At 43.7% G+C, this 18,466-nt stretch overlaps 1 protein-coding gene across 3 annotated transcripts; it reads right to left on the reverse strand.

The window, feature by feature from the left end:
• Nucleotides 1-2,841: 2,841 nt before the first annotated feature.
• On the reverse strand, nt 2,842-18,217 carry sept8a (septin 8a). Of its 3 annotated transcripts, none has more exons than XM_037269307.1 (10): nt 18,005-18,217; nt 13,841-13,955; nt 13,266-13,461; nt 12,187-12,373; nt 9,623-9,784; nt 8,965-9,061; nt 7,018-7,186; nt 6,801-6,933; nt 6,425-6,594; nt 2,842-3,481 (listed from the first exon to the last, which is right to left on the reverse strand). In XM_037269307.1, the coding sequence occupies exons 1-10, from the start codon at nt 18,032-18,034 to the stop codon at nt 3,316-3,318; spliced, it is 1,425 nt and encodes a 474-aa protein (XP_037125202.1). In that variant the 5' UTR covers nt 18,035-18,217; the 3' UTR covers nt 2,842-3,315. The 3 variants fall into 3 exon arrangements, with proteins under 3 accessions (XP_037125202.1, XP_037125201.1, XP_037125203.1); XM_037269306.1 differs by having other exon boundaries at nt 2,842-3,484; XM_037269308.1 differs by lacking the exon at nt 2,842-3,481 and adding an exon at nt 4,441-5,625.
• Between the last annotated feature and the right edge of the window lie 249 nt (nt 18,218-18,466).

An 18,466-nucleotide genomic window follows, 5' to 3' on the forward strand; every position in this document is an offset into this window, starting at 1 on the left:
GTCTCGGCCTTGAAATGACATAAGCAGTATATGTTACATATTAATGTTTAACTTCGTCTGTGTGTTCATTGACTTAAACACAGGTTGAGCGGAAAAAGAAAAAAAAAAAAGAAAATTCTGTTTTTACCCATTTTGCGCTCAAAAGTCCCGGATGTGTGACCTACTAACATACTTCACGGGGGCGGAGCTCGGCTGTTCAAAACACAGCCTGCTCTCAATCCCTCGGATTTTTTTTGCTCCTTCCTGTCTTGTTTGTGCGCTTGTTTTCTTGCAGCTGTCTCGTTCCATTGCGCTCCTTTGCGTTGTTCTGTTTTCTTTCTCAACCGAATGGATTACAAAACATAGAATGTGGCTGCTCACCGCGAATTACGCAGGATATTTACTTCCGAGCATCGCCTTTCTTTGCAGAATTCCGCCTCGGTTTTCTTAATTTTTTGACGATGGATTAATTTGGGGGGAAAAAACGTATAAATGCACCCGCCATCGAGGAGATATTGTGTATTTCATCTCGAAGAGGTAAGACTGTCGTAAGGTGCGGGAAAGTAGCAGTATTTGTGTGCGTGCCTTCCTTCGTGCAGAACTGCACGCCAGCTGCAGCTAGTCGTCCCGCCTCGATTCTTTCTCGTCTATTGCCATTTTCACACACTGTACACACAACAATCGACTCCTTTTTCCGCGTTGCTTTGCTTCTGTTTGCATTGCTTGTTCATCGTGTGCCTTCCAAATGTTTTGCGCAGTTTTTTCCCCGCAGTTACGTCGACGTTTTTGCTTCAGTAAATCGTTATAAATACACTCACTAACACATTCAAAGTGGTTTTAAGGGCGTTATTTTTGCTCTTTCAACCGTGAATTATACGCCACGATAATATTGGTGCAAGTTTATAGTATTGATACACACTCCTCGGATAAACGCCATGGCATCTAAATGACTTCTGTAACCATTAATTTAGGTGAAAATGGCAAATATTTAGTGCTTGAACTGAGAAAACTCCACTGCCTATTTTCTAACTCTATGGAATCTGTGCTAAGCTCGCATTATTCACCTACTTGCGTTTTTTGTGCTTTTTTCTAAATGACCACAAGAGGGCACCAAAGCGCCAGTTAATAGAAAAGTAGTATTTGTATTGTACTGTTTTAGGATCATAGAAGTACAGTAGACACAATTAAGAGTAAATATTTGTATTAAAAAAAAACAATATAAAACAAAGTAAACTGAGGACTGCTATGTACCTTTATTTTGGTTCCAAGTGAAGACTGTTTTGCTTCATTTACATAACTTGGGGTGTCAACTTGTTTTTTGATTTTACCTCCATCAGGTGTGTGGGCCTCGGCTGTATTGTGGCTCGCGCGCTGCTGGCCATGAAGGGTCCAGGCGTCACAGAGAATCGCCGCCTGGTCGGCCTGCTGGAGGCGGCGCTGGTGCGGGAAGCGCGTCTCTGGAAGGCCCCTGTCTTCAAGGGCGGATTCATCCAGGTGTGTCCAGCCCCTGATCGGAAAGATGAGGACTATAACAATGTCAAACAGAAGCTGAAAACTTTTTCCAACCTTTCATCTCCTAAGGGTGCTGACATCTCGTTGTCCCAACACCAAGACATGATCGTGTGGCTGGGAGACATGAACAGACGCTTCCACTTCTGCCCAGAGACCTTTGCGTTGGGCGCGTGCGTCCTCAACAGGATGCTCTCCACCGTCAAGGTACATGAATGACTCAATTATTATTATCAAAACAAATAGACCACAGATAAAAGGTACTAATTGTGTTTACTTTGCTTGTAGGCACAGCCCAAATACTTAAAATGTATCGCTTTTACCTCACTGGTCCTGGCTGCCAAAATTAACGAGGAAGACGAGGTAATGAGGCGCTTAAAAAAAAACACACACACTTTGGCGCTACTTCCAAACAACACTTTAATTTGCGTTGGAAAACAGGTCATAGGTTCGGTCAGCGACTTGGTTGCGCAGAGCGGCTGCAGCTTTTCCACAGCGGAGATTGTTCGGATGGAGCGCATCATTTTGGACAAGCTGCACTGGGATTTATACACATCCACACCCGTCGACTTCATTCACATTGTAAGATTTTTTTTTCTTTTCTTTTGGATCCCGATCATATATATTTTCACACGCATCCTGTAACTTCAGAGAGTGATGGTTTAAATAGATTCACCCACTTGAAGCGATTTGGCTAATCTCGCCACCGTGCATCCTCAAGAGTTGTTAATCTCATTAACCTACATTTCCTCCATGAGAATCAAGACAGTGCAGTTGGGAATTTCTTAAAGCCACAACCCCACCAAAACAAATAACCCTTTTCCCATCCTAGATTAAAATAATGCCTCTTTAGCACTGCATGGTATCTACTGTGCTCTGCTTTGTTCATTTGTTTTCTCCATAGCAAAAGAGGAACTACCACTGCTGGTCGGTCAAGTATGATATAACTAGGAGTGACTAAAACAAACACACAAGCCGAGATTAGATGACCCTGTTGCTCAAGTTTCTATCTCTTTGAAAATGGAAATTTGTTGTTAGTCTTATCCAGAGGTGAAGTGGAGAAAAAAAAACAAGCATAGCTACTGTGCAGTGGAAAAGTGGCATTATATCAATGAGGTCATTCCTCAACAGTTCACTTTAGTTATTACAAAGACTTCAATATAAAGAGACGTAATAACAATTGAAAAAATAATAATCAAAAATAAAGACATTTGTTTTTTATATACTGTCCAAATAAATATCTTTAAATAAATACTCTCGATTTAGACCGAACAATATCTTTCCTTAGATTTCTTGCATTGTCAATACAGTCTATGGATAATTTGTCACCGTGACAACAGTGAGACACTTTTCCCTCTGGGCCATCTTGAGAAGGCAGAATTCAACAAAAAGAATCAAGATTTTCCAATCAAAACCCCTTTGAATCATCCACGAAATTCCACTTGAGAGCACAAAGTGAACATGGCTTATTACAACGCAGTCCCTAAAAAGATGAACACCTTGTACCTTAACCATCCTTGGACCCGGTAAATGTCCACCCCAGCGAATGTATTTTGATATCCTGACTCAGCTCGGGTGTGACGCCTACGGTCAGAGCACAGAAAAGCACGGCACGTACGATACAATACAAACGAGCGCATGAATGAGACCGAAGGTCTGATGAGGTTACGATTACTCGGTCGCACCGACGATGTTCGGGAGGGTGGGGGTCAAGGATGATTACACAGAGACAACAATGACATCATGCGCTTGAATGTCCGTCTTCCTCTGACAGTTCCACGCCCTGCTGGTCTATGGCCATCCTCACCTCATTCCATCCACGGGCCATCAGAAGAGACCTCCGGGCTTCCAGGTGGCGCTGTGGACCAGGCAGGTGCAGCACTGTATGGCCTGCCACCAACTTTGGCAGTTCAAGGGTTCCACGTTGGCCTTGGCCATCATCACCTTGGAGCTGGAGGTGCTCACACCTGACTGGTTCTCTGTCTTTACGGACCTGCTGAAGGATGCACAAGTAAGACAAAAAAAAAAAACTTCCGATGGAGACTTTACATGGATGAAATGATGCGGTCAAAAACAAAAAATGCTTGGTGTTGATAATAGTCACCTTGACACCAGCCTGCTTTGCTCAAGACATTCATTATGAATTCTTCCCATTCAAGGTAGACAGCGTCGAGTTCATCCACTGCAAGGAAATGGTGGACGAGCATCTCCGCAGCCTGGAGTTCGCCCTGCCCGACAACGCGGTCTATATCTTTGACAGCGCCCACATCCACGAGGGAGAGGCGGACAAAGTCCGGCCTCCCTCACGCCGCCTCCGAAGGAGGAGCAAGAAAGGGCCATCCGCGGACCGGTTCCGGGACTCGGATGAGTATTATGACGGTTTAAAGCGCTTGTACAGTGAAGAAACTTGCTCGAAAGTGGAGGGAGGAAGCGTAGGGGGGTCGCCGTTTGATTCCTCGCAGGAGAGCGCCTCGCCGTGCCCACCGCTGCACCCCCCCAATTAAGCCGCGATACATTTGGGCCGAGCATACTGTAATTCCCATCGTTGTTCGGATTGGCCGCATTTTGTATACGTTACAAATGTCGGTGCAATAACGTTTTTAACTTTGACTCCACGTCACATTGAGTTACTGTTTTAGTCCTTCTTCACTTCCATGTAAATTGAATATGATGCAGTAAGCTATTGGTTGACTGAAGAGCGGTCCATTTCCTATTTTGTACTTTATTTTAACAGATGTTTGATTTTATGTTTGCCACAAAAAGATTTTACTTTGTGTGAAAGATGTTCTTTAGGGGGGGGCCATGTTTTTTTTTTTTTTTTTTTTTTTTAAATCCTTTTGGGAGTTTAAATCCTGATTTTGTTTGTTCATGAAGCGCCACGGTAGCACTTTTCAGAGGACTTTTAAAAGTTTTTATTTAATCATATTTACTTTAACTAATGCCAACCATTTCTTTACAAAAAGCTTTAATTTTATAACTTACTGCTGCGACTGATTTTAATTCATTCTTCCACTTGTGTTGATTTTCCTAAGCACCCCAGCAAAAATCATGTGATTAGCAACCGCAACACTCATGCTGTTGTTAATGCTTCTACATTGGGATTGAAATGTCCTATTGTATTTAGCTAAAATGCTCTCATTATGTTACTTGCACACGAAAAAATGTTCTACTGAAGTGTCACAATTTCCTGATCTGGTTGATTTTGTATACAAAGTGGTTACTGTTCTCACAATGAAGCTAAACTAAGTGACCAGTGTTCTTCCTCACATCCCCAGGCAGCTATACTCTATATATCTTTGTTTTGTCTGTACTACACAATAAAGATACAAGCTCCAGAGTTAAATATGTTTTGGTGTTTTTAGTTTTGTACATATTTCAAATTATGTCTAGTAATCAAAATACATCTTGGATTTTTTTTCTTTTAACTCGCCACCTTTGGCAAACATAAAATACTGTGCTGACTAAAATATGCAACATTGTGGGACGGCTGTGTGTGGGAGGGGGTAGTTTAATGTTTGCATTTATTTCCAACGACAGTAAACACAGCTGCTCTCGTTCTTCGGCAAGCTCAGGCTTTGAGGTTTTCCTGTGTGTGTGTATTTACTTACTTCCTCTACTGTTTACGATAATGTTTCAGCTCCATTACTTATGGACTTGTTACAAGACAATACTCCCAATACACTTTTGCATAGTAGGTCGAGTAAGCTCTAACAATATTCACATACACTGAACTAATATGAAAAGTAAAATTATAATAAGCACACACCCCTACATTGTTAGTTACGCTGCAGTACCAAACAGCCTCGGGCTTTTCATGAGTGGGTTTGAATCTCCGGTGTGTGTGTTGATTAAAAAAAAAAAAAAGACAAAATAAAAATCACAAAATATTCATATAAAGTGTCCCAAAATAATATTAAAAACAAGGAAGGGAAAATCCTGAAAGAATGATGGCCATTGTTGTCAAAGTGAACACTCTCACCATGCTTGACCGCGTCATCGTCATCATCATTGGTCCATGTGCACAATGTCAAGATGGAATGTCAAAACTCAAAGAAAAATGGTGTTGTCGTTCTTGTTGTGATGGAGGACAAATCCGTGGTCATGTGCGGGGAGGGGGAAACGGCAGCCATAAATTAACTGAAAAAAAACAACAACAATGAAACAAAAACAAAATGTGATTAAATAAAAACAAACACACTGTGGTGGAGAAATAAAATGTGATGAGGAAGAAAGGGCCAAATGAATGATTGAAATCATTAAAAGGATGGGTGGAAAAATTAAGGAAGCTCACTAGGGGGAGCCACATGCTAGCACATAGTCGAGCTGTTATTAACCGCTTGAGATTAGACAGACGCTGATCTAAAGCCAGATGAGCTTGCAAAGCTCACCATCACTTCAAATTACAGTCAAGTCTACATGTTTGGAAGCAAATGAGATCCTTTGTGCACTATGTACCCTGCCCAAAACATCAATAATAGAAAAACTGTACTGCATTAGAAAAAAAAAAAAGGTTGGCGGCGAGGTCACAAACTGACAAGGTGGCTCACTCGAAAATGATTATGATCGCAAACGAGAAAATCCTGTTTGGTACTTGGATGTGGACATATGATAAGAAGCGCGTCACGCATGGACAAAGGCTCATGTCACACCGTGTGCTAAAAGCTTGAGTGAAGCGGGCGAGTCTTCTAATAATTAGAGCGAGGAAGGAAAGAGCAAGTGGACAGGAAGTGTCCAGCGGGGTCACAGAAGCGAGAGCTTCCCTTTGCACATCCTAGGAAGCCTTCTATGGAAATTCCAATGTCTAGTCAACTCACACAGGCCATTTTGGGGATTCTAATGTGAGGTTATGAAATTAAGCGAGTCAAAAGAGAGGAGATGCTCATGGGTAAATAGAAAAGAAGGTAACGAAGAACGAGAGGAGAGGGAATGTGCTTACTTTTTCTTATCCTTGTCTTTCTTGAGCGGCTGGGATAGGGAGAGCGTCTCGGCAGCCACCTTCCTCCTGTTGAAGGCGTTCATCTCCTCCTCGAGGTCCCGCCGCTTCTCCTCCACTTTCCTCTTCTCCTCCTGGTGCATGCGCTTCAGCTGCTCAAACTTGTCGTGAAGCTGCAGGAGACGAGACAATCCATAAGGAAGGTGAGTACAATGGGGGAGACTATATGGACAAAGTATTGGAACACATCATTTTGCCTACAGCTTTTTTTCAACCTTTATCATGAAAAAATTGTGAGCTCACATTTCTCACTTTTGACTTGTGATGATGTCATTTAGTGACTCCGTTGCTTGCTTGCTGGTTTAAGATGACCACTGACCTCTCTTTCCTTCTCTTTCAGCTCCGCTTCAGTCTCCTTGACTTTGTTGACAAACATTTGTCGCATTTCTTCCTCTTTCCGCTGCAGGTCTCCCAAGAACTCCTTCCTTTTGGCTTCATAAGTCTCCTGCAGACTGTGAAGATGACACGGCAGAAATAAATTCAATACAGCCTTAAAGGCTTTTGCTGTTTGGCATGATCCCCCCTCCTCCCAGAACCTGAAGGGTTGGCTGTCTGGGTCGGTGTCTTTGAAGCCCATCTCCTCCAGCTTGCAACGTCGGTACAACTCATAGTGGCGGGCGTGCGTCTGCTCCCTCAAATCTTCCATGTTGACTCGAATCAGCATCTCCCGCAGCTTGACAAAGTCGCAGTGGCTCTCGTTCTCCACTTGAAGGGGGGGGGAAAAATACAACATGCTGCATTTTATCACTGGCCTTTATTATTGCACCACGCTTCTCAAATGGAATAGTTAATGGGTAACATGGTTTTCATATCATTCCAAAAATGAGGCCTCCTCCTTTATGAAGTTAATAAATACCCCCGGCTACTATTTGGGTAAATTCAGTGCCTATATCTGAGAATCAGCACCTTGGCGCAACAAAAGTGAAATGACACTGTGGTTTTATTGGCAGGCCTTTTCTCCCGGCTTGCATTTTCCATCGCATTCCAACAGCCCATCTGTCACCCTGTGGCCCTCCCTTCCTCTACATCTCAGTTAAAAAAAAAAAACACCATCATAAAACCATCTCCAAAAGGAATGCAAAGACAACATTGTCTATAATCCACACCAAAAAAAATCCATTAGCCATGAGTTGAAATCTCCCCAATCCTCCACGTCACAGAAAAAATGGGGATAGAAATGCAGAGGAGTTGCAAAATAAAACAAACCATAACGAAGCAATTGTTTTCCGACCTATTTTAAGCACAACTGGATGAAGCTTAATTGGCAAGATGCTGTAAGGGTGACTTTGTCCTCACGAATGGCGTGCTCAAGCAGCAAACAAGTTCCAAAACAGACGCGTTGCGTTGTGCAGCGGATTCTCTTGGCCTGCTCTGTGCTGTCATTTCTATCATTCTATTTGTGCTGACCACAAGCTTGCACGCACACACAAACTGCAAACAGAAGCATGCAAACACACAGCAAGGGACTGCTCACAGAAAAAATGGCAGCTAAGTGCCTAATAGTTTCCACGTTTGCATACAACACACTCAAGTACGGGTGAACAAATAGTTGAGAAAACATCTGGAGCTCAGAGATAACATTCTTAAAGGGAAACACGCACAAAAGCCAGTCAACAGTCCTCCCGGAAGAATTTCTCATGGCTTCTTGCGGAGGTTAGCGTAACGCATCTATATGACATTTGCCTTGCACACATTGTTTCTGCTCGCACAGACTCTCCATTCACATCATCTTGCCTTGTATGAAATGTATTTGATGAGGGCTGAGTCATATGTTTGCTTGCTACATTAAAAAAAAAAAGAATAAAATGAAGACCTTTTTGCAAACTGCATGACTCAATCAAACAGATTTTCAGATTTCATTTCACATTCAACTGCTTACTTGAACCTAAGTGCAGGCTAAAGAATCATGGCATGTGCACAAAATGTCTCCGCTGCTCATCCCCTGATGAGTGTTGAGCCCGTCACTCAGCATGAAGTCAAAGTCACAGCTGTAGGCGTTGTGCAAAAATATCCTTCACATAATAATGTCTCTCTGCTAATATGTAATTTTTCCACACCAGAGGCGCTCTCGTTCCTACTGTAAGTGTATTTTCCAATTTTGATAACCTTGTGTAACATGGAATCGTCACAATCCACCGAGATTCAATACAAGAGCTGTTTTAAAACTCCTCCTTGACGACTTTAACATGTTTATTATTGTGGTTGCTGTGTGCCGTGGTTTGGAACGGCACTAGCATCCCTTGAAATGATTTGCACTCCATTAGTCCATAATTAGCACATTTTAAATTTAGTTGTAGAGTCGCCATGACAACAAGAAAAGCAAAATTAATAGCAGACTGGAAGGAGTCAATATCGCTACTAAGTGAGCATTTCCATCAAGGCAGACAAAAAGGAAAATGCTGACTATTAGTTTGGCGCTATAATGGTTTTTTTTTTCTTCTTCAAATTTTGAATTACTTTGCACAGCGCTTGTGCACGCTCACCTTGCACGACCCCCCATGGGTACTGCCTGGCCCTCACTGTTTTGTTCCCAACTTTCACTTCTTCCACGCTTCCCACCACGGCAAAGGGCAGATGAGCCTGTAGACACAGCACAAGTCGTTGAGGTCACTCCACTCACATGTTGTCTACTTTAGAAATACACTGGTTAAAAAAAAAAAAAAAAAGAGACCAAACAATATAGAGACTGTTGAACAGCAGCAGGAGTTTCTCATTTAGCCCAAAGGAGAAAGCGTGTGGTCATGTGAGCTAAGCCGCAGTTCTGTTCTTCATGTGGCTCAGTAAGGTCCGAGGGGTTTATTTCGCCGTTTGGATTCAAAGCTATGCTAGCCGTGCCTAACGCATAACCCCAGAAATTAGGTAGCGAGTTGACGCCCGCTGCCTGCCTGGTTTTGGTTTACTGGTAGTGATGTCACACGCTGCGAATAGATGGAGGGAAAGTAGGCCAGGATGAGCCAGATGTCAAACCAAACGCAGCTTTATTTATCCAAGGGGGAATTTTACAAGCTGCGCAGCATTCGAGTTTTTCCAAGTGTTTTTACTCTGGGGCAAGCAATGTTTCTCCAAAAAAAAAAAAAAAAGAGATTTCTATGTAAATGATAATGTGGGAATACATTTGACTCAAAGTTCGCAAGCACTTACATTCATGGAGGAGTTGATCTCGCTGACAGCTTCGTCATCCGTCGGGAATTGATAAATCTGGACGCCGTTGCTCACCAGCTCGCTCATAATCTTGATTTTGAATTTATGGAGCTCGCTCTTGGAGATCGTATCAGCTTTGGCGATGATGGGAATGATGCTGACCTGTGTGTGCGTGGGGGGGGGCAGATAGCAAAAAAATGTAAACACACAAGAAGAAGTGTGCACAGAAATCAAATCTGATGAGTATCCTTTCTGACAAGACGTTTGCATGCATCAACCTTAACTGCAAAGGGGAATTACACAGAACATACATTTACTTCCCTTGGTCACAGGGCCACAAACCAATGTGCAGTGAAGCGCAGTAAACAAGCTAAGTCAGACATCACGACACACACGTAAACAAACCCTGATTGTAAAAACAAACTGGGCTTCATCTCCACAAATCTCCCCACTGGGACGACGACAGAGTTTCCCACAGAGTCGCACATTAGTGCGCCTCGGAACAAGAGCGAACGCTTCTCGGGAGTCGCATTACAAGCGCTGCAAATTTCCCCGGATCATTAATTTACAGCAGGGCGCCGTGCTTAAAGCCTTGGTAAACTTTATTTATTGTGATACAATGGCAGTTTAAAAAAAAAAATGGTTTTGAGTAGTGACAAATACCAGGCACGGATAGATGAACGAGTGTAAGCAGAGATTCTGGATTTTGGTAGCATGAACCACACCCACACACTCGAGACTCCCCAAAAATAAACAAGCATATTTGCCTCAACCAAAAAAACAATAACTCGCCTGCGATTTGCGCCTGACACAACAGAACGGAAAAGATCAATAAAGAGCCATCTTGAAGGTTAGCAGAGGAAAGATTCTTCCCTTGAAAAGGCTCCCTGTCATTTAAGAACAAAAATAGGCTCATTGAAAAACAAGAGATTATCTTGTGTTCCTGCTTTCAAGCAGAACGCTCGGCTCAGGATGGAAGGGAAGAGAAAGTTTTATACTGCGCTAATGAGGGGGGAAAAAAAACACCATTGTCTTGCTTTGACAGCAAATTGTACAGACCACAAGGGGAAAGCTGTTAATGGTCCACTTTCCCTGTTCTTCTCGTGACAGCATTTCCTGGTTTGACAGGAGATCCGGGTCTGCTTAGAATCTCCATTCAAGCACATCATCACTACAGTAGAAACACGCTACGATAAAAATGTGTATTTGGGTTTTTGATTGGTTTCCATGTACTACAATTGTAGTACAAAGTGAGGCACATCTAGGACACCATTCACCCAGTTTGCTTCTAAATCTGAATTAATCCGAAGATGACCAGGGAGCAGAGCAGAATCAAAATTGTCATTTTGGGGGGGGGGTCACACAACAGTAACTTGTGACGATAGACTGCCGGAAGAAATTTTCTTTGTAATCATAGGTCAACATATATTCATCTTAAACACTTGATGAATGGCTCCTTTATTTTCATGGAAAATGTCAGGCATGAAAAAGTGCCACGGCCCCGCCGACCGAGTTCACTCAACACCGACTCGCTTTCACATGAAACGATATTTATCTTTGGCATTGTGGGGAAAATAGTGCGACGAGGTTAGAGTATGGGGGGGCGGGTGTCTCTGTGGACACCAGGCTCGGCCAGAAACAATAAGAACACACTCGCGTTTGACAATCCAATACATGCCTGGGTTGTGAGAAATGAGTGAGACCCAACGTCTATGCTCGAGTACTCTGCATTTCTTGCAACAAAAAGTCCTTTAAAAGCAAAATTTGGCTGCGGAATCTCGTCATTGTTTTAAATAGCTTCATTTGGCAGAAGAGTGCAGCTGAAGTACGCCAGCCGGTTTTGGTCACAAGCGGACCATCTGCTTTTTTCTAGATTTATTAGTGCTGCCTCTCGTGAGAGACGGGGATAAATCTACCACTTTACAATTCGTAAATCAGCATTAGGTTATATGTGTAAGCGCTTAAGTAACCATTCTGTGCTATATTTCAGTTTCCAACAGTGAACATAAGGGTGGTGTGGAAAAACATGAAAATGTTTCTTGAATTATGCAGGAGGTTTTTTTTTTTTCTTTTCCCCCCACCCCTTGCTTCCATTTTTCCATGCTGCATTCTCTGTGGCTGTGGTGGTCAAGAGACAGATGCATTTCGATTCATCATTGTAATAAAAGAAACATGATGGATTCAAAAGGGACACCTACAGGTCTTTCCCAAAACTCCCTTGATCCACAAGATCTTAAATGCCCAAATCATTTTTGCAGAAATGGGTCAGTCAGAAAAAAATGGAATTTATTTGTGTCTGCATAACAACTGAACAAATTGTCTTTGGGGCTGCTTACAACTTCCTCTGAGATTTGGTTTTCAACTGGCTCAACTGTTACCTTCCTAAGTGGAAGCTTGCAGTTTGACTTGTATTTATTTGAGTGAAAGAGTGAAAACAACACCGAGGCAAAGAGCTTAAGGGGCTGAAATCCACACCGCTCTTAGCGAAAGGGCATCGGGTTTGTACGACACCGATACTTGAAGTCGCTAACAATGGGTGACTAAGACTGGTTTGGCCGGGTTACCTTGCTGTCGAGTTTCTTCATGGTCACCAGGTCCAGGGACTTGAGCGAGTGTCCCGTTGGGGCGATGAAGTAGAGGCAGATGTGGATCCTGGTGTCGTGGTAGTTGAAGAGCGAGCGCTTAATCTTCAGCTCTTCCTGCAGGTAGTTTTCAAATTGAGTGTCGATGTAGTCCACGATGGGCTTGTAACTGTAAGTCGGAAACAAGCGTTGGTTCATTTGTGCTGGTGCGGAATGCAAGTTGTCACCAGGGTAAAAGCTTGCTTGTGTGCGTGTGATTGCCAAGATCTCAGCTTGAGGCTGAGTGTTGTATGAGATTTGTGTTGTTTTACCCTCTGATTCTTCTCTCGCAGACCCTAAAGGGGACTTGCAGCCACCCCAGTGACCACAGTGGGTATAATTAGGCGGTATTTACTCAGTCTAATGAAATCACGAGCGCTGAAGTAAAAAAACAAAATCTGCCTCAAGATAATGGAACAGCTGATCTTGGATGGATTTGGAAGTTAAGCAACATTTGGTAGAACATTTTATGCGAGTTTGGCAATGACCTTCTATTTAACACAGTTCATAGAGGGGACAGTTTGAACAGTTATTTCCAGACAAATACAATATTTGACTCCTTTTCGCAGTTATCCCCCCCGCATGATTGTTTGTGGAATGCGCCGCCGCTGACCTTTCAACGTGCATCTGCCGCGCGCGGCGGGGTCTGGCCTTCAGCGGGCCACTTTCATGTGGCCTAACAGACGAGGCCGCTCTCAAAGGGCGTGAGAATGCCGCGAGTTGGTCGGGTTCCAATTCTTAGCGGAGGAGTCGGACTCTCGGCTAAATGTAAAGACTTCCTCCCTGCCTCTTTCTTTGTATACTTTCAGTCCCGAAGGGGAAAGGAAAATGCGCGAGAACGTGCACTCATTTGAGGTCTGCTTTTCTCATCTGAACGCTGAACATTAAGCTAACGTGGCAAGCGTTCAAGAAAAATAGTTGGTGAAAGAATTAAAATGTATCGACGGCGATCACTTTCACGGAAATATGCTGCCGGATTTTCTCTTTCCGATTCAGAATTGAGGTCTGCCAGTGATCCTCACCTGTCATCTTTGTTGATCTGGTCCCCGAAGCCGACGGTGTCCACAATGGTGAGTTTGAGGTGGACGTTGCTCTCCTGCAAATCGTACGTCCGCGGGCGCAGGTAGACGCCGTTCTGGTAGTGGCTGGCCTCCTCGTTCTCAAACATGGTGTTGAAGAGCGTGTTCATTAGAGTCGACTTGCCAATGCCCGTCTCCCCTGAGGACGGTCGGAAGTAACGTGAGGTAATACAGAGCAACACAGAGCTCAATAGCTCACAGGGGATCGATAAGTCTGCTGCTTTTGCTTTCCTAAAGACTACTCAGACATGGTCTTTAACGTCACTCAATGTGAACGGCGGCTGAGAGTCAGGAAGTGTTACGAATGGTACTGTGCAACACAAATGCTAACACTTTGAAATGGTTGTGATCGTATCACCATTTCTCAGGAAGCATACAAGCTTACGTTGCAAAATACCGCTCGGTCACTCTGTTGCTAAAAAAAAAAAACAGGACTGCAAAAGCTGTTGCAAGCGTTTTTGTGCATTTTGCATGAGAATTTTGTGTAATGAATGGCAGATGCAACTGCATTTACGTACCTACGCAGAGTATATTAAAGCAAAAACCCTGTGTGACCGATTTGCTGACCAGTTGGTCAGGGAGGCTGTCAAATCCAACATGGCCGCCCAGATTGAGGCTGCGCTTTTCTTCGTTCTGTGGGACATACACAAAAAAAAAGCAAACATAAGATTTTTAATATATCACATCGTCGTGAACACGAGTGACAGAAACATCGAGACAGTCCGTAAGTATGCACAGAGGGAGCGTGACGGCCGGCGCTACAGATGAGAAGCTTGAGATGAAAGCTGCGACTCGCTCAGCGCCGCTCATCTGGCCCAGCCACCAAACGGCTGCATTCCTCAAAGCTGATGTCACGGCCGGCGGCCTGAGAGCAGAACTCGGCGAGACGTGACCGCATCGGCAACCTTCGCATACATGCCTCAAATGTATCATTAACCTTGAACCTTGCATTGAAGATACACGGTTGTGAAGCACAACAGTCAAAAGGTTTATGGGAGGAAGTACTGGCTGGAAAGAACAGTCAAAGGTCATTCATCCATGGAGAAAGAAGAGTTCCCAAGCCAATGTATGGCCAACAGGAAATGGCTGCAGGGAGGGGCCGCAGGTGGCTCCCGGTGAATTAGTGCGGAAAGACAAAGGTTAGATGTGTGGTTGACCAGAAACAACAAAACAATAAAACATGATAAGCAGAGGATAATAGGAATTGATGTTTGGTCAAACAACAAATACAGTTCACTGCGGCGTCATTTATTGACCAGCACAAGCACATCTGATTAGGTGCGGTTCTCTTTGCCCTATTTCATTGCCCCCGTTCGTCTCGAGCACTCCTGTTTTCCGTAAAACCACGACAGACCTTTTGACTAGCCTTTATCAGACTTGGTCAAGATACTACTACGTAAATTATTTATTTCAGGCACAGTAAAAGGGTGTAAATGGCACGACTTGTCCAGACAGCATTCGAGGTTGACTAAACACGTGATGATGACCAACGGTGACAAAAGCAGAAACACACACCCCAACACACACAGACATTTAGCAAGTTCGAACGTTGCCCGGGTGATTTGCTTTGACTTGTCAGGGAACGTCAACATAGGCTGTTGGGGGGCCATTTTACATTGGGGCCAGTAAGATACACACAATTTAAAAATCGGTTCAGATGCTCAAAAATGTCCTCCTTACATCTCTTATATAAGTAGCAATTCTTTTCCAAGGCTTACTCCAGAGCAGTCTGATGTGGCTGCTTAGCAAGGTGGAAAATAGAGCCCAACTGGACCGCAACAGGAGCAGCATGAGGTGTCAAGAGCAGATGTCGGATGGGGATTGAGGGGGTGGGGGATCTGGAGACCCTCAGGATATAATTCAAGCACCACCTGATAAGCCCGCTTTTCATTCAAGGACAAATCACTTCACATATCGTGTTACTAATGAATGATGACGGGAACGTCCACGTCATCCTGGATGTTAGGCGCTTTGTGAGTTCGTACAGTACGGAGAGTGACGGGGAGGACACCAAACTATTTTTCTCTGCAATACGACTCAAGTGTCCTCCCTTCCTGTTCCGCAATTCTCACGCGTCGCCGTCCCGCCTGCTCGCTCATCTGCGGCCCAAAGGAAAGACAAAATAAATGAGTGAGGGGGATTGTTTAACCAGACGTGTTTATCTTAGTGAGACTTTGCAGACACTATCACGTAACTGGAACAGATGAAAGCGCACACATCATGAGCAAAATGCTTCATTGAACTTCTCAAATTGCACTTAAAGAAAAAAAAAAGGCGAATGTGACTCTGGAAGTGTCAATCAAGCAGAAAATAGTGCATTTTATTCTCCCTGGATTGACTACAATGTGGTTTATTGGAGCACACGGGACAGGATTGATCGGCTGGGAAAGATGAGATTGTACGGCTCAGAAGCCAAAAAAGCATGTGGAAAAGATTGAATGTGAAAATATGCGAGCGCACGCAGTCTTCCAATTGTCCTCGATGATGAAGAAAAAAAAAAAAAACATTCATATCCAAGCGCCAAATCAAATATTTGAATGATCTACTGACTAGTGAAGGAATCCACCATACAGGTCTTTAACCTGCCTCGAAACTTGTACATATTTTACTTGAACTAAAGAAATGCACTTAAATACATTTTTAAAACTTCCTAGTCAACCTTATCTTGAGGTCTGCTTCTAATTATGAGCGCCCCTGACCTCTTCTATACATAGCTCATTCACGTAACAGCATTGCAGCGCCCGATGTGGTTTTTTTCATGCGCAACGTTGACTTTGACAAACTGGCCTTGTGGCATGTTCGCAGCATAATACATCACTGATGACACACTGCATCCAGCATCCAGCGCATGGCATCTGACCCCAACATGTTCCATAATGAAGTCCTCCAATAGCTCTGAGAATTCATCGTTGAATAAATACAACATGGTGAGCAGGCCATATAGGCGGAGGAGGTGTTGCGAGCATCTTGTGGCATGGTGGCATGACTCCACTGCTTGCTCAGAATTGTTCATGACAAGAATTCCAGATTGCATGCGGGCCTAACGGGCAGAGACACAATGGTCTTCGGGGTCACTAAGCTCCCTAGATGGTGACTATGTTGTAGGGCTTTTCCTTATATAACAACCACGCAGTATGCTCAGGGGCCGGAGAGTGTGGCTGGTTCAAGACTCAAGCGATATTTCAAATGAGCACGATAAGGGTTCGGGTTAACTCGGATGCAAATTATTCTGAAAGCTTGACATGTTTTTGTATTCAAACATCACCGGAGGGCTTTAAATGAGCAACGCGCTGTTATGTATTCGACCCGAATCAATGAGCGAAAACAAAAGTCGCAGGGTGATTGGCCGCATCGATCGCCTGGCGTGGCCTATAAAGTTATGCCGGAGCTCCCCGACGTGTGCCAATGACACAGCCTCATCAATAGCCGCGTGCCCCAACGGCGTCCGTTTGTTCAATATGGTCTCACTTTGAGCCTGAAAAGAGACAGGAAGTCAGTCGGGGCCCCAGCTGTGCAGCCGCTACCGCTGGCCTGCTGCTCTGCATTCTCAGCATCCCCCCCATAATCAATGCCCCAATTTCATACTCCAAAATCCGAGTCAGCAATACTGTGCATGTGTGTGTATTCGAAAGTCAGCTGCACACCCTGCTTTTGATCCTGTTCCTTTTTTTTTTTTTTTTATAAAGACAGACGTGTGTTGCACAAACAAGGAGTAGACCAGATCTTCTTCCTCTTAATCCCTTTATCCTTAAAACTCATTTCTATCTACCATCCACAAGCATGCATTAAAACTTGAAAACTTTATTCAGTGCCACACAGAGATGAGACAATGTTATTCAAATAAAAAACGAATAAGAAGTCATAATGTGCATGGACCAAAGTTAAAAATGATCACAGAACTTAAATTGCAATTATCAAGCGTGCAATGTTACAAAAATAATGTCACTGGGGGAACATCATAAAGTTGGAGTCAGACTGTTGAAGCTGCATTACTTTCAAAACTTTTGAGAATAAAGTTGCAGGAATTAATATCAGATTAAACTAATTATATTACAAGAATAATGTGGAGATGTTACGTCATTATATCAATGTCAATACTTTGTAAGCTATTATTAATTCCGTGATTATTTCCATGAATGTGTCATGCAACTGCGGTTGATTTACGGTATATGAAATATTCCAGATACATTCCTCTTTTAAGACAAACTGAGACATGCACAAGTCCAATGCATTTTGACATGTTTGAGTCAAGAACTTGACATGTAAAGGCATCGTGATGATGCACTTTAGCTGCAGCCACATGCAAAATTGACTCATTTACCTGCTTAGCTCGCTCAAATTTGTCATGGATTCCATCAATTCCTTTCCGAAACACCCACGCCAATCCAACACACGTGCTATGCAAGTATGGAGAGACACTAACAAGGGAGACTTGAGTGAAAAAATATAACTTTAAAGAGGAGTCATTTGTTTGGATTAACCTGCTTCCACTTCTACGGTGCGGTGGGCTGAGCCCCCATAGCAGCCGCACATTGGAGGCTCCTAAGGCGGAGGAGAGGCTTAGCCACACGCCCGCTAACACTCTCCGTAAATCACTATCACGACCGTTGTTTTTTTTTTTTTTTCCTTTCAGGGATCTGCAAAAGACGACGACGCCACCCTGGAAGTGGTGCTTGACTCACCGAAAACACGTCCACGTCCGTTGCAGCCATGGTGCGGAATGTTTGGGCGTGCTGCTGAGGCGAAGTGAGCGAGTAGCGGGGGGCGAAAGGGGAGCTGCCCTCGTCTCTCGCTACTGCTGTGACAGGGGTCGAAGAAGAGAAAAAAGCAACAAGAGCATTCACGCCAGCGTCAGTCCTGCGTCGCTTCAACAAGATACTTATCTCCACTTCCGCCTCGAGTATCACACTCACCTCTTCAAGCCCTTTACTCTCAATCAAAATAACTCATTCCAATTAATGACTAATGAAAGTGTTAAATTGGTTTTTATATCAAAATAAGACATTTGAAATGATTTGATTGGTTAGTCTTTAGGAAAGCAGTGCAAGATGGGAACTCTCTTTCTGTCCCAATATGGCAACTCTCTTTCTGTCCCAACATGGCGTCACGTCAGACACTCCGCGTCCAAAAGAATGTGAGAAGCT

Source organism: Syngnathus acus, chromosome 14 (genome assembly GCF_901709675.1).
Source record: "Syngnathus acus chromosome 14, fSynAcu1.2, whole genome shotgun sequence".
NCBI lineage: Eukaryota > Metazoa > Chordata > Actinopteri > Syngnathiformes > Syngnathidae > Syngnathus > Syngnathus acus.